The sequence below is a fragment of the Urocitellus parryii genome, chromosome 1 (genome assembly GCF_045843805.1).
Source record: "Urocitellus parryii isolate mUroPar1 chromosome 1, mUroPar1.hap1, whole genome shotgun sequence".
Taxonomy (NCBI): Eukaryota; Metazoa; Chordata; class Mammalia; order Rodentia; family Sciuridae; genus Urocitellus; species Urocitellus parryii.
This window is the reverse complement of record NC_135531.1, coordinates 250119877-250145109: the sequence shown is the minus strand read 5'-3', so window position 1 is coordinate 250145109 and position 25233 is coordinate 250119877. Positions and strand designations below refer to the sequence as shown.

Below are 25233 nucleotides of genomic sequence, written 5' to 3'. Positions count from 1 at the left end.
CAGTTTTGCTCCTCCTTCCTATCCATTCCCCTGACACAACAGTGTGATCTTTCTAAAAACAAGACTTATTTGTTATTACTTCTCTGCTTATCTTTCCAATTTAATCTATCAATTTCAACTCTGCTTTAAGCTGTTAAACTTTTTAGTGTCTTTACTGACCATGGTCTCTTTTGTCTCTGAAAGGTAATGGCATTAGAGAGAAAGTTACTAAGAAGTTGAAACCATAAGGTTTCAAATGGCTAATAGAATGGTTCCCTTACTTTGCAGAAGTTGGGAATCAATTTAGACATCTCATATCTTCCTGTACTCTTTATAAGCTAAAAGTAATCAGTTAATAATGAAATTGGCAATAAGAGATTTTAAACGTGAATTTCATGAATGGTATCTTTCCTAACAGCCTTGGGTTCAACATTGTGCTTTATGGTTTGGGTTCTAAGAGAGATTTACTAGAAAGGTTTCGAACCACCATGCTGCAAGATTCCATTCATGTTGTCATCAATGGCTTCTTTCCTGGAATCAGTGTGAAATCAGTAAGTTTAAAAAAGACTAAAGGAAACAATATTTAAAGGATTTTGTTGTTGTTGTTTTAGCCTTTAAACTAGTTAGATTGCATAGTATTTAAGATTATGTATTTGGAATCAGAGGGTGGCTTTAAAAACCCCACTTTTTTCCTACTTTTATAACTGATATGTATTAAACCTTAAAGAAATACTAGCTTGTTACTATATCAAATATATATGGAAATTCTCTGCAGGATAGGATTATGGGGTCTGAAATTTTATTATGTCTTTATGTAATTTGGTACTCTAAATATAATAATATAAATAATAGTCTATAGTTTTATGTGTATATCGTAGAGTATTTTTATTTAAAATACTCGTCTCTTCATGCTTTGAGAATTTCTTTAAAGCTTTTAGATGCTGAATATGAACCACCATAGCATTCCTTTAGTGTCCTTTGTGCTTATATCCTGTTTCCCTTGATAAGTTTATACTTTTCAAATGTTTTTCACTGTTCAGTTTTTTGTATTATTATTTATATTATATAAAAATAATATTATCTATATTATTTTTATACTTTTTGCTGTACTTCCCTGTTTCTTTTTAGTCATAATTTATGGGAAAAATGAATTAGAAATACTTAAATACCTAATAGAATTTTTTGAAATAATTTTCAAGTTTTAAGTGAAAAATAATTTTTAATTTATATAAAAGGATTGATTTACTAGTTGTATTTATCCTACATGACAATAAATTATAATTGATATTGTACCTTTTGCACTTTTATGATATAGATCTTGAATTCTATAACAGAAGAAGTCCTTGATCATATGGGTACTTTCCGAAGTGTACTGGACCAACTAGACTGGATAATAAACAAATTTAAAGAAGGTAAGTTGAAGTAGATGATTTGCAGTTTTTGGATGTAGTTAAACATACACTTTTACGTATTTATGTATTTGTATACACAAAAATGAGGATTATTAGTTGCCATGGCACATATCTTAATCTCAGCTACTCAAAAGGCAAGAGAATCACGAATTTAAGTCCAGCCTGTGCAACTTAGCTCTATCTCAAAACATTAAGGAAAAAGGGGGGTGGGGGGGGTACGTGGCTTATTGATGGAACACCCCTGGGTTTAATCCCTAGTACTGGGGAAAAATTTTTTTTCCATATCATCCATATTAAGATAATGCTGATGTAGATTTCTCTCAAATAATGTCCTTTTTTTTCTTTTTAATGAATTTGTTCTGTAAACTTCATCTAACTGAAAGAATTTCTCCTACTATCTTAAATTTGTATAGCTTTTTACTTATAAATGTTATGGTTTTATGCCTCTAGTTGATTGGTACATCTTTGACAGATTTTTTTGTTTAATATTTTGTAAAACATTTTTATTTCTGGGGCTTAAAGTATATAGCCCAGTGATAGAGTGCTTGCCTAACATTCACAAGGCCCCCTGAGTTCAATCCCCAGCACTGCAAAAAACAATTTTTTTTTTTTTTTAATTTGCTATTCTGGGGGTCAAACCCAGGCACACTCTACCACCAAGCTATATTCTCAGCCCTTTTTAAAATTTTTTTATTTTGAGATAGGGTCTTGCTAAGTTTCCAAGGCTCGCATCAAACTTGTGATCCTCTTACCTTAGCTTCCCAAGTTGCTGGGATTACTGGCATGGGCCACTGTGTCTGGCGCAAAAATAAAGTGAACAAACCATGTGTATCTTTCTTTCTTTCCTCTTTTTTTTTTTTTTTTTGGTACAGAAGATTGAACTCAGGGGCATGCAACCACTGAGCCACATCTCCAGCCCTATTTTATATTTAATTTAGAAATAGGGTCTCAGTTGCTTAGCACCTCCTAATTGTTTAGGCTGGTTTTGAACTTGCAATCCTCCTGTCTCAGTCTTCTAAGCCACTGGGATTTTTCCCATTGACTTTTTTTTTTTTAAAGAGAGTGAGAGAGGAGAGAGAGAGAGAATCTTTAATATTTATTTTTTAGTTCTCGGCGGATACAACATCTTTGTTGGTATGTGGTGCTGAGGATCGAACCCGGGCCGCTCGCATGGCAGGCGAGCGCTACCGCTTGAGCCACAGCCCCAGCCCCTCCCATTGACTTTTATTCTCAACCCTTTTCCTTCTTATTCTTTCTACCTCTGGTGGAAGAAAAATGTGTTTACTGTTTCTGAAAGGATTGTTTTCCATCATATACACAAGGTGTTCCTGTTTCTTACTAGGTCTCCGGAGACATTACTACTACCATTGAGTTGGTTTTGTGTTTTTTTTGTTTATTTGTTTGTTTTGTTTTTGTTTTTGTTTGGTACTGATGATTGAACTTGGGTATTCAACACTGAGCCACATCCCTAGCCCTAATTTGTATTTTATTAGAGACAGGGTCTCAGTGAATTGCTTAGCGCCTTGCAGTTGCTGAGGCTGGTTGGCTTTGAACTCTTAATCCTCCTGCCTCAGCCTCCCAAAATGCTGGGATTGCAGACGTGTACCACTGCGCCCAGCACCATTGAGTTTTAATGGAAAAAAGTAGTTTACCCAATTCTGCTGACCTTCCACATGATTGTTTTTCTATTTTCATATCATTTCAGAGATTTTTGAAGACATTCCCCTTTTTGAGATAGGGTCTTACTAAGTTGCCCAGACAGTATTCAAACTTAAAATCCTCCTGATTCAGCCTCCTAAGTCACTAGGATAGCAGTGTACAGCACCGTGCCTACCTGTAATTTTTTTCCTTCTTAAACCCATTGACCTTGGCTTATTCTTTTGCTCTGATATAGTCCATGATGTTGACAGCTCCATCCTTTAAATTCTTCCATCACAACCTTTTATTCCTGGTAGTACTGGAGATTAAACCCATTGGGGCTCTGCCACTGAGCAACATCTCTATCCTTTGGCGGGGAGGGTTGTTTTGTTTTTTGAGACAAGTTCTCACTAAGTTGCCCAGTTTGGCCTTGAATTTGTAATCATGCCTTGCCCTTTTGGGAAGCTGGAATTATAGGTGTTGACCATCGCATCCTGCTCTTCATTGACTTTTTGTGTGTGGTACTGTATATTGAACCAAGGGCCACTCAAATACTAAGCAAGCATTCTATCACTGAGTTATATGCCAGCCTTTCATTTATATATTTCTCTGAACTTCCAGATACTTGAGCAATATCCTAAAGCTCTCCCCCGTTTTTTGTCTTCTTGGGCTTTTGTGATAATCAGGATTTTCAATATAATCTCTTACTGCTTAATGGGAACTCTTTTTGTTGTCACTTAATCCACCTTGCAATGTCACATGCAGAGATTCATTTCCAGTCTGCTACATGAATCTTGCTATGTTAAAACTGCATTTTTTAGGGCCTGGCTCAAGTGCTAACCATAATAACCTGCCTATTTTCTAAGTAAATGACCTATCTTTTCAAATAAATTGCATATCCCTAAGAAATCTTTTTTGTTGTTGTTATTGTAGGTTTTTGTTTTGTGGGGTTGTTTGGATTTTGGGGTTTTGTTTTTCTTGTTTTTTAAGGTATTGTTAAGATGGGGTTATGCTATATTGCCTAGTCTGATCTCAAACTCAAGGGCTCAACATCCTCTTGCCTCAGCTTCCTGAGTTGCTGGGACTATAGGTGTGGGCTACCACACCCAGCTAGCAACCTTTATTTTGTCCTCTAATATTTTAATATAGTCTTTAATACTTAAGCTCTGTTTGGTAGGGACTTCACAAATATGCACTCATAATTGGATTTCCTTCCTTTTAGATTCTTCCTTGAAACTCTTCCTTCTTATCCACAATCTGGATAGCCAGATGTTGAGAGGAGATAAGAGCCAGCAAATTATTGGACAGTTGTCATCTTTGCATAACATATACCTTATAGCATCTATTGATCATCTCAACGCACCTCTCAGTAAGTTATAAGTTACTTTTTCTTTCTTGAGATATCCATCTTACAAAGTTTTCTTATTGTTTTCCAGTATGTTTCCTGTGTAAGATATTTAAAGACACAGGTTGCAAAAAATTTTAGGTATTCTCAATTTGATTTAGAGCATAGTTCTAGAAAATAAAAATTCACTTGCTTAAGAGGCATATTTAATTTGTATTTAGTGTACAAATAAAAATTGAGATATTGCCTGACAAGAAATTTAGGTTGTGAGTTACTGGTTTGGATGGAGAAGTGATAAAAATGGAAAATTTCAGAGTTGGTTACACTGGTATAGGCCTGTAATCCTACCTACTCTGGAGGCTGAGGCCAGGGAATCACAAGTTCAAGGCTATCCTGGGCAATTTAGTGAAACTCTTATCTCAAAATAAAAAGGGCTGGTAATATATGTAGCTCAGTGGAAGAGTGCTTGCCTAGCATGTCAGAGGCCCTGGGTTCAATCCCTAGTACTGGGAGAAAAAAAAATTTACATCAGCCTGGGCAACTTAGAGAGATCATATCTCAATTTTAGTATGAAAAGGGATAGGGGTGTAGCTCAGTAGTAGAGCACTTGCCTAGCATGTGCAAGACCTTGGGTCAATCCTCAGTACTTCCCCAACCCCTTACCCCCCAAAAAATCAGGATTCATTTTGTTCTATTTAATATTTTCTCATTTTTTTCCTGGAATGGAATCTAGTAACACGAAAATAATTTGTAATTCTTTCGTTTGGACATGTCCTGTAGTGTGGGATCATGCAAAGCAAAGTCTTTATAATTGGCTCTGGTATGAAACTACTACATATAGTCCTTATACTGAAGAAACCTCTTATGAGAATTCTCTTCTGGTTAAACAATCTGGATCTCTGCCACTTAGTTCCCTGACACATGTGTTACGAAGCCTTACCCCTAATGCAAGGTAAGAATGTCAACTCTAATTCTTTTTTTAAAAACTATACAGGTGAGGATTGGAGATGTAGTCAGTGGTAGAGCACTAGTATGTACAAGGTGCTGGTTTGATCCCAGTTTTACAAAAAACAAAGAAAACCCTCTATATATTTGAATGTTTGTACTAGGAAGTTTATTGGTGCTATACTAAAGTCCCTATTTAAAGGATTACGAGAGATAGTAATAAAAACAGTTATAGTATTGGGTTATACAGTAGGCAGAATACTCAGTACTAGACTATGAAATTGCCCAGTAATAAACAAGAGTACTAATATTTTTTCTTTAATAAATTTTTATATTTCTGAATGAGAGCATCTAAATGGTCATTATGAGAAAAAGCAGAATTTTGGTAGATTCTTTTTTTTTTCCCCTTTCAAGGTTGAGTTTTATCTTGTTGCCAGGCTGGTCTCAAGCAATCCTCCTACCTCATGAGTAATTGGTATATAGGTGGGCAGTGTGACACTCAGCTTGGATTTTACTTAAACTTTATGGCTATGTTTAATTATGTATTGAGCATTATGATCCCTCTCAAAAGCATAAGATTCTAGATCTGTCTCGTAAGACGAGTTGTTGAAAAATAACAAACCTTCCTGAGAACAGATACGTAAAACCTGAATAGATTAAGAGAAAGAAAGAAGCCAGAAGCAGTGGCCCAGACCCTGTAATACCAGCTACCTAGAAGGCTGTGGCAGAAGGATTGCAAGTTCAAGGTCAACTTCAAAAAGTCAGTGAGACCCTGTCTCAAAATAAAAAGGGCTGGAGATGTGGTTCAGTGGTAAGGTATGCACTATGCCCTGGGTTCAGTCCCCCAGTACTGCAAAAAAGAAAACAAAAACTTTTTAAGAAGAGTTTTTAAAGACATGGGAAAAATCAGTAATTGAAAAGGTGAAGGATAAAATGGTGCATACAGTATATAAATGTATTAATTTGTATATTTCCACGGTGCCTCACTCCAGAAAGATTTGATGTAGCAGCATATTCAATATGATCTCTACACCTAATATTAGCGGCTATTATCTTAGGATTAGGAGGATATTTTCCTCTTTAGTTGTTGGTATATATTCCAAATTTTCTATAAGGAGAACTAATCTGCAGTCAGAAAAGAAAATGCTCTTATATTTAAAAAAGCTTCTTTTCTATGAGTCAAAAAGAATGATACTCCTTAGAGAAAAGAATAGAAAGAAGATAATGCAGACAAGCCAGATATTTGATGTTCTCTTTGTGTGTCTTACTACTAGCTGTTATTTCTTGCTCTTATTCTAGATGTGACTTCCTGTTTGTTTTCTTTTTTCTTTAGGGGGATTTTCAGGCTACTAATAAAGTATCAGCTGGATAACCAGGATAACCCTTCATACATTGGTATCCAATATTTGATACATGTGTAACTTTTGTTTTACCCCTAACTTAAATTCCTTTTTTGTGGAATCTAGTGAAAGAACTGCAGTTTCTCAAAGTAGTGAATAAGTGGTTGCTCTGTGATGGGTATGTCCTTAACACAGTAGATTTAATTGTTCAGCTCTCATGACTTATTAGTTCCTTCCCTTTTTAAAGTCACTTTATTCACCCTGTTTAAAACTGCTGCAGTACCTGGGCCTACTACCAAAGGCCTGTAATCCCAGCTATTCAAGAGGCTGAGGCAAAAGGATGGTAAATTCAAGGCCAGCTGGATAATTAATTTATTGAGACCCTGCCTCAAAGCATGCAGGGGGTCTTGGGTCCAATCTCCATTGGTAGGAGTGGGAGGCAAAAATAGAATGTCCACAGGCTTATGTTCTGCTTGGTCATAATTAACTACTTTCAGCATTCAGTTCTCTTTAAAAAGTATAGGCCACAGGTGCAAACCTAAAATGTTTTCTCTCCGGTAAGGTTGCTTCTTCCATGGGTTGTTTTGTTTGTTTGTTTTTGCCAGGTACTGGGGATTGAACTCAGGGGACATCTATCAGTGAGCTACATACCCAGCTCTTTGATTTTACTTTGAGACAGGGTCTTGCTATGTTAACCAGGCTGGCCTCAAATTTATGATCCTCCTGCCTCAACCTCTCCAGTAGCTGGAATCAGAGACATGCAGCATCACACCTGGCTTGTTTTTTTTTTTTCTTTTTTAAAAAATCAATCTTTATTGATGGCTTTGGCATAATATGTTGGCAACGCTTTTGTTATCTATTCTTTGATATGGGTATCTGTTTATGGGTTACATCTTAAATGCAGACTTATGTTCACATCTCCTTTCGATTTCTTTAGGACTTTCTTTTCAAGATTTTTACCAGCAGTGTCGGGAAGCATTCCTTGTCAATAGTGATTTGACACTCCGAGCCCAGTTAACTGAATTCAGGGACCACAAACTTATAAGAACAAAGAAGGTAAGATTCTGCTGTTTTAGGATTATGTACCAGGAGAAGTACATATCATTTACTTTGGATAAGTATATCTTTGACTCAGACCTGAGTATGAAACAGTTTCCATGGTGGGCCACAAGGATTCCTTTAGTGTATGTGCCATCTTAGTTCTGTAAAAAGAGACATGTAGAAGTACTCTGCTGGGGATGTGGCTCAAGAGGTAGCACGCTCACCTGGCATGCGTGCGGCCCGGGTTCGATCCTCAGCACCACATACAAAACAAGGATGTTGTGTCCGCCAAGAACTAAAAAATAAACATTAAAAAAATTCTCTTCTCTCTCTCTCTCTCAAAAAAAAAAAAAAAAAGAAAAAGAAGAACTCTGCTTCACTGCAGAGAAGAATACTGTGTATAAGTTCTAGTCCAAAGTAATAGGCCATTAGAAATATAATATGAATCAAATAATTCTTTTCTCTCTAATTAGTTCAGTATATTATATATTTGATAAACTATATATCAAATATTAGATTAGGTATGAAGTTATAGTAATAAGCAAAATCCTAACTGCTTTCTGATGGAGCTTAAAGTAGTTGGATTCAAGATATACTTGGCAAGCAGAATTGACATGAATTGATGAAAAATTAGATGTGGAAAATGTCAAGAGTGATTCCTGGTTTCTGGTTTGCATAGCCAGAGATAGTGGGATCATTTGATGAGAAACTGGAAAAGTAATGTTTATGGGATACAGATCATAAGCTAATGAATTTAGTAAGTTTAGACTTTAACTCTGGTTTTTTCTTTGTGTTTCCCAAGTGGAGTGTGAATTAGGTAGTTGGATACCTAGAGCAAGAAACCAGAGGAAAAACCTAGGCTGGACATACAAATTCCAGTTTAATCCTATTGTAATTGAAACCAGGCATTGGTGGGACTTCTAGAATGAGGACATTTAATGAGAATAGAGGGACAGTGACTAAGCCAAGAAGTCTTAAATTTAATGGTCAAGGATAAACCTCGAGAGGTAAGGAAAACAGCCAGAGAGAAGAGAAAAAAAAAAAACAAGGTGTCAGAGAATCCAAGAGTAGCGTATTTTTAAGGAAGAGAGAATAATAGTCAAATGTTGCTGAGAGGCCAAAAAGATGAAGATTGAAAATATCTGTGGGATTTAGGAATATGGAATTCCTTAGCAGAATGACATATAACAGGAGCAGTAGCTAGGTTGGACTATGTGGAGTGATAAATGAAGAAACAGATTATATATATATATATATATATATATATATATATACACACACACACACACACACACACATGCATATATAGACAGTGCTCTCTCTCTGGAAAGATAACAGAGTAGGGCAGTAGTTGGAGAGGAATGAAGGAACCTAATGAAATCTATTTTAAAAAAGAGAGATACCGGGCTGGGGATGTGGCTCAAGCGGTAGCGCGCTCACCTGGCATGCATGCGGCCCGGGTTCGATCCTCAGCACCACGTACAAATAAAGATGTTGTGTCCGCCGAAAACTAAAAAATAAATATTTTTTTTAAAAAAGAGAGAGATACCTGAATGTGTTTAAAAGCCAGTGGAAAGAATCTTATTGAAAGGAAAAAAGAACAGAGAAATCAGGAATCAGGTTATGGAGAAGGCAGGAGGATAAAGGATCTAAAGCTCAGTGAAGAAAATATCTACCCACCTACCCCACTCTATTTAGTTTTTCTTTCCTGGTAAAATGGTTTAACCATAACTCAATGTTTTAAAATACATAAATATGCCTGTTTGTCCTTTTGCCTTTTTATATTTGGGTATTTCTTTAAAACACTATATCAAAGAATCAAATCCACTTCATTAATGGTGTTCTTGTGTCTTTTAGGGAACTGATGGAGTAGAATATTTGTTAATTCCTGTTGACAATGGAACATTGATTGATTTCTTGGAAAAGGAAGAAGAGGAGGCTTGAAGCTATCTTTTACTCTTGAATCTTCCATTGGAAGGGTTGTTGTACCCAGCTGCCACTCTAGTCGAAAGTGTTGTTTACATCCAACATTAGATTATTTTTCCAGCATATAATAAGATTCAACGTTAGGAGAGGATATGTCATCAATTAGATCTTTTGATTAGCCTGGCTGGTGTACCATCTCTAGTACTATGCAAGTGGTCCTTGAATTGCAGAAAATGTGCCTTTCACTCATTACCTCTCTGGAGACTTCTTGCTGGAATGATCAGTGTGCTCAGGGACTATTTGGAACTGGATGCTTTTGAATTCTTTTCTACTAAAGATATTATTCCTAATTTTTTGAGGGCCTTTTAACACTCCTGGAGCTGATTGTAAGTGTGCTTGTTCCAGAGCACAGAAATACAAAGACAGGCATCACAGAAGTGTGTTCTTTGTTTCGGAACAGATGAGTGGAGACAATAGATCATTTCTTGCTGTTTGTGAAATAATTTAAGAAAAGGTCTGGGGGAGAAGAAGTAGGTGATCTGCCTTTCTCCTTTTGAATTTAGGCTACATACTTGGTAGGGGGGTAATACTATTCAGTTGGGAAAGTGAGATAAGCATAAGGACGGTATAGGGTATATACCCAACTTAGAAAACAAATCAACTATAGATCTTATTTGGAAAAGTCATTATCTTAGCCATGACCTTGACCTTTATGATACAAGTGAGAAACCAGGCTAAAGAAACTGAATCCTGACTTAGTTATTGTTTTCAGAACACAAAATAAAACATTTCATTATTCTTGTATATTGACAATAGTGTATTAGTGGTTGGCTGAAAATGTTGGTTTCTCTGTCAAGTAGACATTAATCTCACTGTAAGATACTTCCATTTTTTGTTAAAGTGACAATTTCAAGCCTCCTAGATATTTACAAAAGCTTTTCTTATTATCTATAAGCTGACAACAGTGGTCAAGCTTAGCTTATAGATTATACAAACCCCCTGAAATATGTCACACCTGAAAATGAAATTCATTTAAATATCATTGTAATAAAGTCTTCAGTGCATCAGTTTTTCTTATTTCTTATCCTGTAAACCTTTTTCATGAAAATATTTCCAGAAATATTTGGAAGTTTTTTCATATAATTAATTTCATGTTAAGTCCACTTATTAAGGATTTAGTCTCATATATAACTACTAACCAAAATATGTGAACAAATTTATACCTGAATATGAGATTAAATAATTTAATAGTACCAAAGGATATTCAATGAAAGTGAATTTCTTTCCCATTTCCTAATCCCTGGTCCTTTAGGTAACCGCTGATAGCAGTTTCTTAAGTATTCTTCCAGAGGTAATCTATGCACATGTAACAATATGTCTTTCTCTTTCAAAAACATAATGGTAACTAATGTACTTGCTGGTTTGCACCTTGCTTTTTTGCTTAATATATCTAGTTTTGACAACTGTTAACAGTATAAAAACTATATAAAACCTTTAATAATCTAATGTGCAAATTTTTGCATTTGCCTTTAAATATCTACTGGTTTATTTTTGTAATTTTTGTGTTTATACTATTTGCAAGCAGTATGTGTCAATAGAATTTACTATTAATAAAAAGCCAATTTGGATAGAATCACCTTTTTAAATTTATAGTGCTGTTTTCTTACTAAAATATCTCAAAGTAGTTTCAAAAAATTTTTTTAGTTCATCTGACAAAACACTGATGATCTTGGCAGAATCATCATATGTTCATCATTAACTTGTATCAGCATCATTGGTTCCTTAAGGTCCAGCAGTTATGTCCTGACTACCCTCCCTCTTCCCCACTGATGGTGATTTCGGTTCAGCGGTAGAGTGCTTGCCTATTATGTGCAAGGCGCTGGGTTTAATCCTCAGTACTACATAAAAATAAATAAGTAAAATAAAGATATTGTGTCCGACTACAACTAAAAAAAACTATTTTTTTAAAAAAGAATATCCAATCATAAACACATTCTTTGACCCATTAATCATTTCTAGAGCTCTATCCAAGAAAATTACCAAAACCTCCAACTAAATGAGATATTGCCATCATCACAGATGAAATCACATCATTTTTGTGTGCTCAAAAGAAAAAAGGGTTTAAGAGTCACTGAACCCAAGCTTGCTTTTTTTGTTTGTTTTTTTTTGTTTTGACACAGGGCAACCTAGGAATGCTTACCCACTGAGGCTGGCATCAAACATGGAATCACCCTGTCAGCTTGCTGAGTTGCTGGGATTACAGGTGTGCACCACTTTGTCTGGTTCCAGGCTTTCTTCTTCTGTGGCTACATGGCTATACCTTCCTGTCTCCTGCTCACCCCTTACCCTGCCTCAGGGGCATTTTATCACTTATCTACATTCCTAGTGCTTTTAATTTTATTTACTTATACTGAGGATTGAACCCAGGAGCGCTTAGTCACTGAGCCACATCCCCAGCCTTTTTAGTATTTAATTTAGAGACAGGGTCTTGCTCTTGTTAATGAGTTGCTGAGGCTGGCTTTGAACCCTCCATCCTCCTGCCTCAGCTTCTGAGCCACAGGTATTAACCAGGTTTGTGCCACTGTGCATGGCTGTTCCTTTTATTTTTTTTGAGACAGGGTCTCACTAAGTTACTTAGAGCTCCAGAGTTGCGGAGGCTGGCCTTGAATTTGTAATCCTTCTGTCTCAGCTTTCTGAGCCAGTGCCTCCTGCTTTCTAAGTAATTAATAATGAACTAATTACTTGGGCTTTCCAGTATATTGTGCTATTTCTCTCCCATGTACATTTGTTCAAGCTGTTCTTAGTGACTGAATTCTAATCTACTCCCAGAAAACCTTCCCTAGCTTATAATTACCATCCAAATTTCTGATCTATGCACCCCCATGTGTTTTAGGCCCAGAAGGCAAATGATGACTGACTGGATCAAATACCATTAGATAATCCCTCAAAGGTGATCTACTAACTCATTCTCTCCATTTTGATAGTGTTGATCATCCATTTGAAGCTTTCTCCTTGGTTCTGACACTACCCATTCTTTCCTCACCCTCTTTTCTTGGCTCCTCCTCCATTTATAATTGGGGCACTTCACAAGACTCAGGCCAAACATTATTTCTTCAGTGGATCAAAGTTAGAGGAGAGCCACTGAACAATTTCTAAGTTAGGATCCTAAGTGCTTGGGGAGATAGATTGGTTAGAAAAAGTAACCTACAAAAGGAATGTAAAATCCGACATGTTGGACAATACTTTAAAAGATCTGCTTTTATCATTATCAAAGCAACTTGCTCAGAAGAAAAATTGTAAATACTTTTCAACATACTATCCAAAGAAAAATCACAGCAAAAATGGGTTTCTTCCAGGCTGCTTCTATCAATTTCATTGTAAATGTGTTTAAGAAGTGATTAAGCCAGAGGGCTTGGTGCCAGACTGCCTACATTAACTCCACCACTTCCTAGCTAAGCAACCTTGGGAAAATTACTTAACCTGTGTCAGTTTCCTCAATTTTAAAATGAGTATAATACCTATATGCTTGTTTATAAGGCTTGAAAAGTTAATGTTTACAAAGGACTCAGCAGAGCACCTGGCATAAAATTAATAAGGTATCATCAATATTATTTTGAGAGACAAGCATCATTTTGTATACTAATAAAATTACATATAAGTCACCTGGAGAAGCAATAAATTGAAAAATGTTCACTTTGAATAACAAAAAAGGCAAAACAAATCCTGACACGCATTTGGGAGATTTGAATCTAGGTGCATCTAGGAATAGTTACACATGAATAGACCTTACCACCACAAAGAGGCTGCTTCCTATAAATAAATATTCAAACCCAAGCTTTTAAAGCTTATATAAATATGTTTTTCAAAGGCATAAACAGTGGTTTATTTAAGAAAGCAGATACATATTTAAGGGAGAGTAAGGGCAATGTGATGCCTCTGGAGTAAAGTGAGAAATATGCACTCAAGGAATAATGTGGACTATCACCATAGTGAGAGACAGCAACCTATTGGTGTGGGATGGTAATATTTACAAAAATCTTTGTATGTTTAAAGCTCTGCAAAGGCAGAAATTTCTAGATTGGCATATCCTATCTACAGTTTAATACAATGATTACTTGAGCTACTTCCCAAGAATGTTAAGTAAACATAATTTAGTAATTTTTTATAGAGTTCTTTAATATGGTAGTTACATTTCGGTTTTTACCTTATGAGCTATAAAACATTCGGTGAACCAGATTAACAAATCAAAGATGATAATACATTGTAAGATTCTCCTTTGGAAGTATCCCAATACCACTAACTTAAGTTATACATCTTGAGTTTCAATCCAAATTATTTTTAGATTGTGTCATCCTTATGTTCCTGTATGTGTTATACAACACAAAGTGGGTCCCTGTCTGTCTCTGAGAGGATAATATCAACCTTATTCTCCAAGTGCACACGCAGCATATCTTGAAGGTCAGAAAGAAAGCCTCGTTCAGTGTTGCTGTGTTCACAAAGGATGACACTTATTCCTTGGGAAGCAGCATGCAAAACATCATGATGAGACATTTCACCTAACAAAAAGGAAAAAACAAATTCTTAAATATTAGACATGAAATTCTGTATGAGGTAAATGTAATACATGTAACTACATATAAATAAAGAAAACTATAGTTTTCTTACATGACCCTCAGTGTGAAAAGAGGCCATCCCACTGAAAATTCTCTTACTTCCTCTGGGAAGACCCCAAGCAAGTCAGCTTTATATCAATATAATGAAATAACTGACACAGCCTATTTACGAAAAGGTTTATTTATTTCACAATTTTGGAGATTCAGGCCAAATAGCTTAGTGCAGGCTCTATAGTGAGGGCCATCCCTTGGATGCATCATCTCCTGGTGTGGATGGTAATGGTAGGAGCTTATGTGGGATCAAAAAAGTGGTCACACCTCAAACCTAGAGCAGGGAAGACATCTCGAGCACCAGGCTTCCTCATTTTACAACAATCCTCTCAAGAGAACTCAAGGGATCACACAAGAACTACCTTCTAAGACCACACCTCCAATGACCCAAAGACCCGCTAGGCCCCACTTCCCAAAGGTTCCTTCACCTCCCAATAATACCACTCTCAGGACCAAGATCCTAACACACGAACCTTTGGGAGGACATAAAGCACATTAAATCATAGCAGTAAATCTCTAATCTAGTATATCCAACCAAAACCATATCTGTAAGAACACACACTGAAAGTGTTTTCACAATAAAATAAATGACCACTGCTAAGTAAAACAACACTTTCAGGAAGTCCCCTTCTTAGGAAAGCAATAACACCTGAAGGGAAAATCACAGGTATACTTCCCCCAAGTTATGAGCACCAATATTTTCACAATCAACCCCAGTCTACTCATAAGGATGAAACAAGTTTAAAGATATTTCTAGATTTATTAAAAAAAAATAAGCATAGTATCCTTTATACAAAATGCTGGGCTGGGTGTGGTACAATAGCACACACCTATAATTCCAGCAGCTTGGGTGGGTGAGGCAAGAGGGTTTCAGGTTCAAGACAGTCTTAGCAAGGCACTAAGCAATTCAATGAGACCCTGTCTCTAAATAAAATACCAAAAAGGGCTAGGGATGTGCTTCAGTGGTTAAGTGCTTCTGAGTCCAATGCCCAGTACCAAAACAACAACAAAAACAAAACAAAACAAAAAACCAGGAGACCAGAAATGTTGAAGTGTTTTAGATTTGGGATTTTTCATGTGGAAATATTTACATAAATATGTAAGATATCTTAAGGATGGAACCCAAGACTAAATAGGAAATATTTCACATACCTTATACACATGGCATGAAAGTAGTTTTATATAATATTTTAGTACAACTGTGTTTTGACTGTGACCTGTTACATGAAGCTAAGTGTGGAAGTTTCCATTTTGGCATCATGTCAGTGGTGCTATCTCATCAGGATATTTGTGAGCAAATGATGACTTTGAATTTGATAGCAAAAATATAGTGTACACAATTTGGGATGCTCATAAAAACATAATTTTAAACTATATTTATATAGCCATAAAATTAAAAAGAAAGTTTTTTTAGGGGGAAAATGAGTAGTTTTATTTACAATAATTTTCAATTCTCTACCAATATGTATCATTTCACTATTAGAAGTAGTTTGTTTTCAAGAACCTTTTCAAAAATCTTACTCTATAAAAGTGAAAATAAAGTAAAAGTAGAAAAAGACACTAAAGTGACCAGGTTGAAAGCCATGTTTTAGGGGAAGACAGCTTGGCTGCCCAGAATATCATGAACTCACAGGCTAGAGAAAGCACAAAAGTGGGAAAATCAGGAGGACCCTGTATTAAGAGTAGAGGCCAAAGGAAAGAAAAGCCTGGCACAATGGGAAAGAATAAGCAAAAGGAGAGTAAAAGAGACTAACAAGAAATAATTTGGTTTGTAACGTGACAGCTTCCATTTGCTGATCTTTACAGTATTTTACCCATAAAGACCTAACAGAATGCTATAAAGACAAAGCTGAGGAACTATTCCAGACTGAAGAACATGGATCAGCAAAAAAACAAAAGCTATCGTGCATGATGGCGCATGGCTGCCTGTAATCCCAGGGGCTCAAGAGGCTGAGGAAGAAGGATCACAAGTTTAAAGTCAACCTCAAGAATTTAGTGAGACCCTGTCTCAAAATAAATAAAAAGGGCTGAGGATGTGGCTCAGTGGTAGTTCAATCCCAGTCCTCCCCAATCTCAGTCCCTACCCCCCCACTAAAAAAAGAAATGCTATAAATTTTGATCAACCAGAAAATTTTAATATGACTGCATATAATATATGTTTTAACAATATTAAATTCACAAACTCAATAACTTTTCATAGTTATATAAAAGAATATCTTTGTTCTTAGATTATTTATTGAAGGGTGAAGTGGTATCACATCTTTGATTTACTATAAAATGGTTTGGAAGGAAATACATAAATACACATGTGGATATTTATTTTATCATACTAACACATTATACATACTTATACAGGGTGAGCATCACTAATTTGAAAATGTGTAACTTTTTTCAGTGCTGCCAACATGATGCCACAAGTAGATGATTCCACACCTGACCTCAAATAATGGTTGTAATCAATATGGAGATATACTAAGAATAATGTATAAAATTACCTTCAGACCATGTGGATAAAATGCATATGAAACATGAATAAATTCTGTGTTCCAGGGCTGGGGATATAGCTCAACTGGTAGAGTCCTTACCTCGAATGCACAAGGCCATGGGTTCAAACCCCAGTACCACAAAAAAAAAAAAAAAAAAAAAAAAAAAAAATTTCTGTGTTCCATCCCTAAGATATTAACTCATTAAGTATATGCAAAATTCCAAAATCCAAAATATTCCAAAATTCCAAAACACTTCTTATTTCAAGCAGTTTGGATACTTACCCTGTATATACATACTCACACACATGAATGTAATATGTACATAATGTATACATAAAGAATGTAAAACTGTGCCAGGTGTGGTGGCACATGTCTCTAATCCTAGCTGAGGCAGGAGGATCATGAGTTCAAAGCCAGGCTTAGCAAAAGCAAGACTCTAAGTAACTCAGTGAGATGTTGTCTCTAAATAAAATACAAAATAGGACTGGGGATGTGGGTCAGTGGTTGAGTGCCCCTGAGATCAATCCCTAATACCCACCCCCAAAAAAAAACAGAATGTAAAAATATGACAAAATGTATAACCATTAGTAATCTAGGTGGAGGGCATACAGGAGTTTATTACACTATTTTGTACCTTTTCTATGGGTCTGAATGCCTTCAAGTAAAAAGTTAAAATAATAATTATTATTATTATTTTTTGTAGTTGTAGATGGGCACAGTGCCTTTAATTTACTGGCTTTTTGTTTTTTTATGTGCATGCTAGGCAAGCGCTCTTCCACTGAGCTACAGCCCCAGCCCAAAATTAATTTTTAAAATAGGCACATGTCATACTATAAGATAATCAGTTAAATCGCCTATATATTGAAAGTTTATTTCAATCTGGCATGAATATGTGTGAATATGAAGGTTCTAAAAATCTTATATTTTTAGAAGAATAGTAAATAGGTAATGGTCAAATACATTTTCAACTTATTGTCTCAGAGCAATCACATCAGACTTGCTCAGACACTGCACCTCTCTACATCTGGAAGCCATGATACTTGGAGTACAGCACCCTTTGTGAAATAGTGCACTAGGTAATACGGCCCGGGTGTGGGGCAGGACAGGCATAGAAGAAGCCACAGGAATGGTCAGAGGGTGAAGACCATACAGTCCAGCCCCAGAAGTAGGAAAACAATTCTTTGACTTACTTGTGCTAAATTCAAGGAGGAGCAGAGGTGAAAATACAGTTGGTAGCAACAAGTATACAAAGCGTGGCCTCCAAACACCTCCAAATCCTTTGAAGGAATGATGGGCTAAGTTTGGTCATATTCCTTAGTAGTAACTAGGTCAAAATATTATTTCAATAAAAATTAACCCGGGGCTAGGGATATATTTCAGTTGGTAGAGTGCTTGCCTTGCATGCACAAGGCCCTGGGTTCAATCCCCAGCACCACAAAAAGAAAAGTAACCAGTATCTTTTAGATTGTATCTCAAGGACAGAGTAGAAAGCCTAGAAGTCAGACAAATAATCATGTACTGTCCAACTGAAATGTACATTAGAGGTCAAGAACAAAGGATTAGGACTCCAAGAGGGGCAGGAGCAAGACAATGTCAGCAAAAGCTTTACAGAGGAGATCTCTGGGTTTATCATCACAAATACAAAGAAAAGGACAAGGAAAAGGTATTCTAGGCAGAGAAAAGAGCATAAGAAAAGGATATATGGCAAAGGATGCAATGTCTTAGTCTTCACTAAAACAGATGAATAAAATCACCAAGCCAGGTGTGATGGTGCATGCCTGTAATCCCAGCATCTTGGGAGACTAAGGCAGAAGGATTTTGAGTTCAAAGCCAGCCTCAGCAATGGTGAGGTACTTAGTAACTCAGTGAGACCCTGTCTCTAAATAAAATACAAAATAGGGCTGGGTATGTGGCTCAGTGCCCCTGAGTTCAATCCCTGGTCCAAAAAAAAGAAATCATCAAAGGCCTTAAAACCTGGATAATAACACTATGAAATTTGTCCTTTCAAGTTAATTTTGAGCTGGGCATGGTAATGCACTCCTGTAATCCCTGAGGCTCAGGAGGATGAGGCAGGAGGATTGCAAATCCAAAGCCAGCCTCAACAATTTAGAGAGTCCCTAAGTAATTTAGCAATACCCTGTCTCAAAATAAAAAATAAAAAGAACTTGGGGCTGGGGTTGTGGCTCAGTGGTAAAATGCTCGCCCAGCACATGTAAGGCCCTGGGTTTGATCCTCAGCAACACATAAAAATAAATAAATAAAGTTATTGTGCCCAACTACAACTAAAAAAAAATTCTTTTAAAAAAATAAATAAATAAAAATAAAAAGAACCAGGGATGTGGCTCAGTTATTAAGCACCTCTGGGTTCAATCCCTGGTACCAAAATAAATAAATAAATATATCATTAAAAAATTGGAGGTGGAGCATAGGAAGATAAGATTAAAGGCTTGAGACAGTATATCAGGTAGCAGATGATACCTAGAAAAAAGGGAAAAGGTTCTAGAAAGACTTTGGCAGTTGAACTGATAGGACTTGCTGACTAATTATGGGGCTGAGTAAGAGGAACCATTTTCACTGGTTGCACTTTTTTAGTCTCAGCTTCTTGGTTGAGACAAGAGGATCCACTGAGCCTAAGAGTTCAAGTCCAGCCTAGGCACCACAAGGAGATCTATCCCTGGAAAACAACATTTTTTTTTTTTTTTTTTTGGTACTGGGGATTGAACTCAGGGAAGCTTGGCCACTGAGCCACATCTCCAGCCCTATTTTGTATTTTATTTAGAGACAGGGTCTCACTTGAGTTGCTAGTGCCTCACAGTTGCTGAGGCTAGCTTTGAACTCACAATCCTCCTGCCTCAGCCTCCTGAGCTGCAGGGATTACAGGTGTGCATCACTACACTCAGCCAAAATAAATTCTTTTTTAAAAAAGGAGGAGCCATTGTCAAGGTAACAAAGTGTTCTATTAACTGACATGATATCAGAGAGAAATCAAGTTGAGGAAGAAAGTACACTACAAAAATGCTCTATCAATTTTTGATAAACTAATAATAAATGATTAAATTACTTCTATCCTACACCAAGAATACAGTGTGCCCCCAATTCTTGTATAGTTCCTATGTAGTTCAAGTTCAAAAAATATTCAGTACTGTTCCAGAATCTGCTATTTCTGAATTTGTAAAAAAATAAAGCAAAGTTGAGAAAGAGAGCTTAAGGCTGTCCTACCTGTGAGGTAAAGGTCAGCCTCTACCCCCTGCAGAACGCTGCTCCCAGATCCAGCACACAGGGCCACGACTTTGATTTGGGACACTTAAGGAAAATAAAGAAAATTGGAAAGAGAGATCAATATTTTATAAAACCCTTTCACTTTAATATTATAATTTGTAATATTATAATTTATATATTTGTATTATATAAATATATAATATTTATATATTTGTATAATATACATTAATATTATAATTTATAATATTATAATTACCCAATGTAATGCAGATTACATTCCTGTTATCATCATCAGTATATGAATCATGCCTGCTGACTTAAAAACATTTGGGGGGAGGACGGTTACCAGGGATTGAACTCAGGGGCACTCAGCCACTAAGCCACATGCCCAGGCCTATTTTGGTTTTATTTAAAGACAGGGTCTCACTGAGTTGCTTAGTGCCTCGCTTTTGCTGAGGATGGCTTTGAACTTGCAATCCTCCTGTCTCAGCCTCCCAGCTGCTGGGTTTACAGACATTTACCACCATGCCCAGCTTAAAAACATTTTTAATATAGGCAACTAATCCTTAATGAACCCAAATCATTGCTTTGGATATGGTTGCACAAGCCTACAAAACTCTGAATAGTACTAATGGTGCAGCTCTAGGCTTTGTTGCAATGCTGTCAGGTCAAGTAATTTCACTTGGATCAACAGTGAAAAAGATGGCAGCACTAGCTCTCCTTTCAGTTTCTTTCGAAGCTGAGAAACTAAAAGGGTCAGCTGGAAAGAGGATTGCTATGAGTGGATTTGGAAAATATGTTTAATACAGTATTTAGCCTCAAAGTTCAGCTTCTGAAAAGTGAAATGACAGACATTTCCAAGCCAAAATCCTTTTAGGTTTTTGTGAGCAGTCACCCCTGGTTAACGTATGGTATCAAAGTAGGGCTGTGAGGTTGGATTGAAGCCATACCCCATCCATCATTCATTTTCTTTGGAACTTATTCTCAGGAGTCATTTGATTTAACTGTGCCTTTTAGGTAAGTTACTTATCTCTCTGAGCCTCTATTATTACTCCTACAAAATGGGAGTAATAATACCTTCCACACAGTCAACGCCACTACCATTTACTCTAAAGTGTGCGAGTCACACTGTGCCATGTCACATGGATTACATTAAAACATAAGTTATTTCATCATTAATGCAGTCTTTATAGCTGAGGCCACCAGGGCACAGAAGAGTCAAATAACTTGTCAAAGTCACAAAGCATGGGCTGGGGATGTGGCTCAAGTGGTAGCACGCTCGCCTGGCATGCATGCGGCCCAGGTTCGATCCTAAGCACCACATACAAACAAAGATGTTGTGTCCACCGAAAACTAAAAAATAAATATTAAAATTCTCTCTCTCTCTCTCTCTCTTTAAAAAAAAAAAAAGTCACAAAGCAAATAGAAGAAACTGGAACCCAGGTTGTCTGACATCAAGATCCACACTCACAACCACTGTGCACCTGATTTTGCAATGGGAGCTCACATACTTAGAACAGACACTCATTATAGTGCTGCCCTCACTGCAGCTATCCCATAAATGTCTCATCATTATTTTTTTTCCCAAAGTACTGGGAAAAGATAGAAGAAAAGGCATTAGCTACAGAATCAGTAACTGAACTTCACTAGATCAATTTTAAAATTTAAATTTAAAATATCACCCTTCTTGCAAAATGTCAAAATTTTATATTGTTATTGTAGCAGTCATGAGTCCAGCTCTCATCCTGGCATATGATGGGACTGCACTTTATGTCCTCTCTGGGTTTTATTGGATAGTGTGACTAATTCTGGACACTGGACTGAGCAGACCTAACACATACCATTTCCAACCTGTTATTCTTAATTAATGACTTAACACCCTTCTCTCTTTCTCTCTGCGCAACAGCAACTGGTCCTATAATGAACAGAGTTCCCCTGCTGACTTTCGATGAACATGGTAGGACTAAGAAATCTCACTGTTTAAGCCAGTGAGTTGTATTCCACAGTAACCTAGCCCACATTGATCAACAAAGTAAGCCAATCATTTCCCATAAGCTGCTAACATGTTCTTTATCACTTATTAATAAAACCAAGAGTTTTAACCTTTGTCCATGGTCACCAATAGTGTATTGAATAAATGAAGGAAACATATTTACCTAAAGTCCTCCCTACACCAAGAGCTAAGCGAAGATGAGACAGTTTTAGGTGTCTTTTGATACGTTCAATCATGGTTGCCAGGGGGACAGATTCATCCAGTGTGCATAATCGCCCCATTCCAGTATGCAGAAGCAAAGGCTGAAGAGAAACACAAATTAGAAACACTTTCCATCAAGCCAGGTTTGATGGCTCACACCTATAATCCCAGCAACTTGAGAGGTTGAGGCAGGAGGATTACAAGTTTGAGGCCAGCCTCAGCATCATAGAGAGAACTTGCCTCAAAAAAAACCCCCCAAAGACTAGCCAATATCAGTCCTAAAAAATAAACTTTCAAAATAGTAAATACTAACTGAAATTTAAAAAAAAAATATGCACTTTATGAACTTACTGTAGCACATTCCAGGATAAAGTCAGGGGAGGCAAAAACATTCTAACTACTAGGAGTTTAGAGCCTTCCAAGAGGGCATATGTTTAATTAAATAATCATAATAAAAGTGGGTTAAGTACAAGGTAGGTGCTATTGTTAGGGAACCACAAAGAAATGACAACTTAATTAAGCTGGGTCTTGGGGTAAAATTTTAATTTAAGAAGGTCTAACACAGACTTGGGTCCTACAGAAAAACTAGAAAGGAGTTCAAAAGGGGTGATGTCAAGTGAAGTGTGGTAATAGAGGAGTAGAATGAGATGTGGAAGGGCATTCTAAACTGAAAGAACATGTACAAGGCATCAAAGATGTAAGACAGCAGCACATTGTGAGGGCAGATCCAACAACAGAAAGTATGGCTGATGTGCACAGCAGATGCTGGGAAAGCAGAGGAAGCTGGAGCAGTAAGGTCTTCCTGTGTTATGCTAAGAAGTCTTCTTAGGCCACAGCAGGTACCCAGTGAGGAGACTACTAATATCCCAAAGGAGGCAGATGAGAGTTTAGCTGTAGAAGCTCTCAGCTGATAGAGCTTATAAAGAGGAGAAACATTTTATAAATATGGGGATAGAATCTGCAGAGCTTGGATTTACAGGACAAAGGGAGAAGTTGGGGAAATTTGAAAATAATTTTTTTAAAAAAAGGATATAAAGGGGTGAAACAGGAATAAGGTCAATATTTTCATATAGTGGAGCCTGATGTCAGGTGCACGCCTGTAATCCCAGTGACTTGGGAGGCTGCCGCGGGAGGACCACAAGTTCAAGGCCAGCCTCGGCAACTTACTGAACCCTTGTCTCAAAATATAATTTAAAAAGGGTTGGGTAAGTTCTAGAACCAATGTAGGTGCCTGTCAATAGATAAATGGATAAAGAAAATATGTAATATTATACAATGGAATTCTACTCAGCCATGAAGAATGAAATTATATCATTTTCTAGTAAATGAATGACACTTGAGAACATCATGCTACGGGAAATAAATCATACTCAGAAAATTAAGAGACTGAATGTTTTCTCGTTTGTGGAAGTTAGAGACAAATAAGAGAAAAAAGGAGGTGGGAGATATGAAAATAAAAAGGCAAACAATGGAATGGATGAAGGTGATCAAGGGAAAGGGAAGAAGGCTGGGAAAGAGGAGCAGCTGCAGAATGAAACTGACCCACTTATATGCATATATGAATATATCTCAATGAACTCCCTTTTTATGTATATCTACAATACACTAATTAAATAAAAACAATAAACAAATAGACAAGCAGAGAAAGGGGATCAACGGGAAGGAGGAAAGGGAAAGGAGAAGTCCTGGAAACTGAGAATGAAAAAACAATGTTACATGTATTTATGATTATGTCAAAATGAACCCTATTATTCTATTAAAAACATTTAAAAAAATAGAAAAAAAGACTGAAGATGTAACTCAGTGGTACAGCACTTCCACAAGGCCCTGGATTCAATCCAATATACCCCCCACACACATACACATACAAAACTATATATATTAGATCTGAAATACTTGTGAGAAGCCAGGCATGGTGGCACACACAGGTAATTCCAGCAGTTCCAAAGGCTGAGGCAGGAGGACTGCAGATTCAAGGCCAGCCTTAGCAATTTAGCAAGGTCCTAAACAACTTAGTGAGACCCTGTCTGTAAATAAAATATAAAAAAGGGCTGGGGATATGCTCAGTGGTTAAGCACCCCTGGGTTCAATCCCAGGTACAAAAAAAAAAAAGAAAAAGAAAGCATTCTGAGTCAGAAAGTAAAGTAAAGGAATCAATATTACATGTATATCTGCCAATAAAACAGAGTAAATGAAACGGTTTAAAGAAGGTAATACAAAAACACAAAACCTATACCCCTCTAAGTAAGTCTGTGCCCCAGAGGAAATACCAATGTTTTCCTATTCTTGGAATATCTCCCTTTCTCAAATTAAATCCTCATGACGACTTTGCACTTTTTGTTCTTCTTTCTGTGTGTGTGTGTGTGGTACTAGAGATGAAACTCAGGGCCCAGGGCCTCACACATGCTAGGCAAGCTCTCTACCACTGAGCTATACCCCCAGCTCCTCCCTTTGTACTTCTTTTAGTAATCGTTTCTGGACTGTTGATCCAACAGTATAAAAATATATTTGTTCAACAAAAATACAGAAAAATGAAACTCATCAAATGGTACACATTAAATAAGTGCAGTTCTTTAATTGATTTGGCCTCAAAAAAGCTGTGAACAAATGCACATAATGTAAAATCAAATATAAAATACTTTTTCTTAAATATTTGTATAAATGTTGATGGACCTTTATTTATAGAATCAGTGCCTCATATCTGCTAGGTAAGCTTTCTACTACTGAGCAACAATCCCAGTCCCACAAAATGCTTTTATTACCTTCTCCAGTGACAGAATTTCAGTCTTTTGATAAAGCTGTCTGTTCTGGGAGAGAAAAGCCACAACCTGCATCAAAGCCTTCTGAGTACAATTTAGACTGATGCGTGTTTGTTCTTCATTGTCAATCCTAGAAAAAAAAAAAAATCACTCATTGGTTTGGGATAGAAAAAAATAATATAGTTTTAAAATTCCACAGTTGACAAATTAGCTATGATAGAGCAGATTTAAATGAAACTAAGGATTTGACCAACAGAACTCATTTCATCTCAAACCAATCCTTGT

The 25233-nt window shown here is 36.6% G+C and overlaps 2 protein-coding genes across 5 annotated transcripts in view; one reads left to right on the top strand and one right to left on the bottom strand.

The window, feature by feature from the left end:
* Orc2 (origin recognition complex subunit 2) overlaps positions 1–11260 on the top strand; it is a 43492-nt gene extending 32232 nt beyond the window's left edge. The window contains exons 12-18 of one of the 2 annotated variants that reach the window (XM_026405341.2): positions 398–530; positions 1295–1391; positions 4252–4398; positions 5155–5326; positions 6653–6714; positions 7597–7715; positions 9558–11260. In XM_026405341.2, coding sequence (XP_026261126.2) covers positions 398–530; positions 1295–1391; positions 4252–4398; positions 5155–5326; positions 6653–6714; positions 7597–7715; positions 9558–9644 — 817 coding nt within the window. In that variant the 3' untranslated portion in view covers positions 9645–11260. The remainder of the gene's footprint in view (positions 1–397; positions 531–1294; positions 1392–4251; positions 4399–5154; positions 5327–6652; positions 6715–7596; positions 7716–9557) is intronic. The other variant, XM_026405342.2, reaches the window with a different exon arrangement.
* Positions 1–25233, bottom strand: part of Nif3l1 (NGG1 interacting factor 3 like 1) — a 43337-nt gene that overhangs the window by 12470 nt on the left and 5634 nt on the right. The window contains exons 4-9 of one of the 3 annotated variants that reach the window (XR_013344388.1): positions 24952–25078; positions 22152–22290; positions 19996–20079; positions 14049–14182; positions 9141–9210; positions 1273–1365 (exon numbers count right to left, since the gene is read on the bottom strand). Coding sequence is in view for 2 of the 3 variants with exons in the window: in XM_026405330.2 (XP_026261115.1) it covers positions 13998–14182; positions 19996–20079; positions 22152–22290; positions 24952–25078 (535 nt within the window). In the remaining variant the exon portion in view is untranslated. Of the gene's footprint in view, positions 1–1272; positions 1366–9140; positions 9211–12927; positions 14183–19995; positions 20080–22151; positions 22291–24951; positions 25079–25233 lie in introns of those variants that run through there. The other 2 variants (XM_026405330.2, XM_026405333.2) reach the window with 2 other exon arrangements.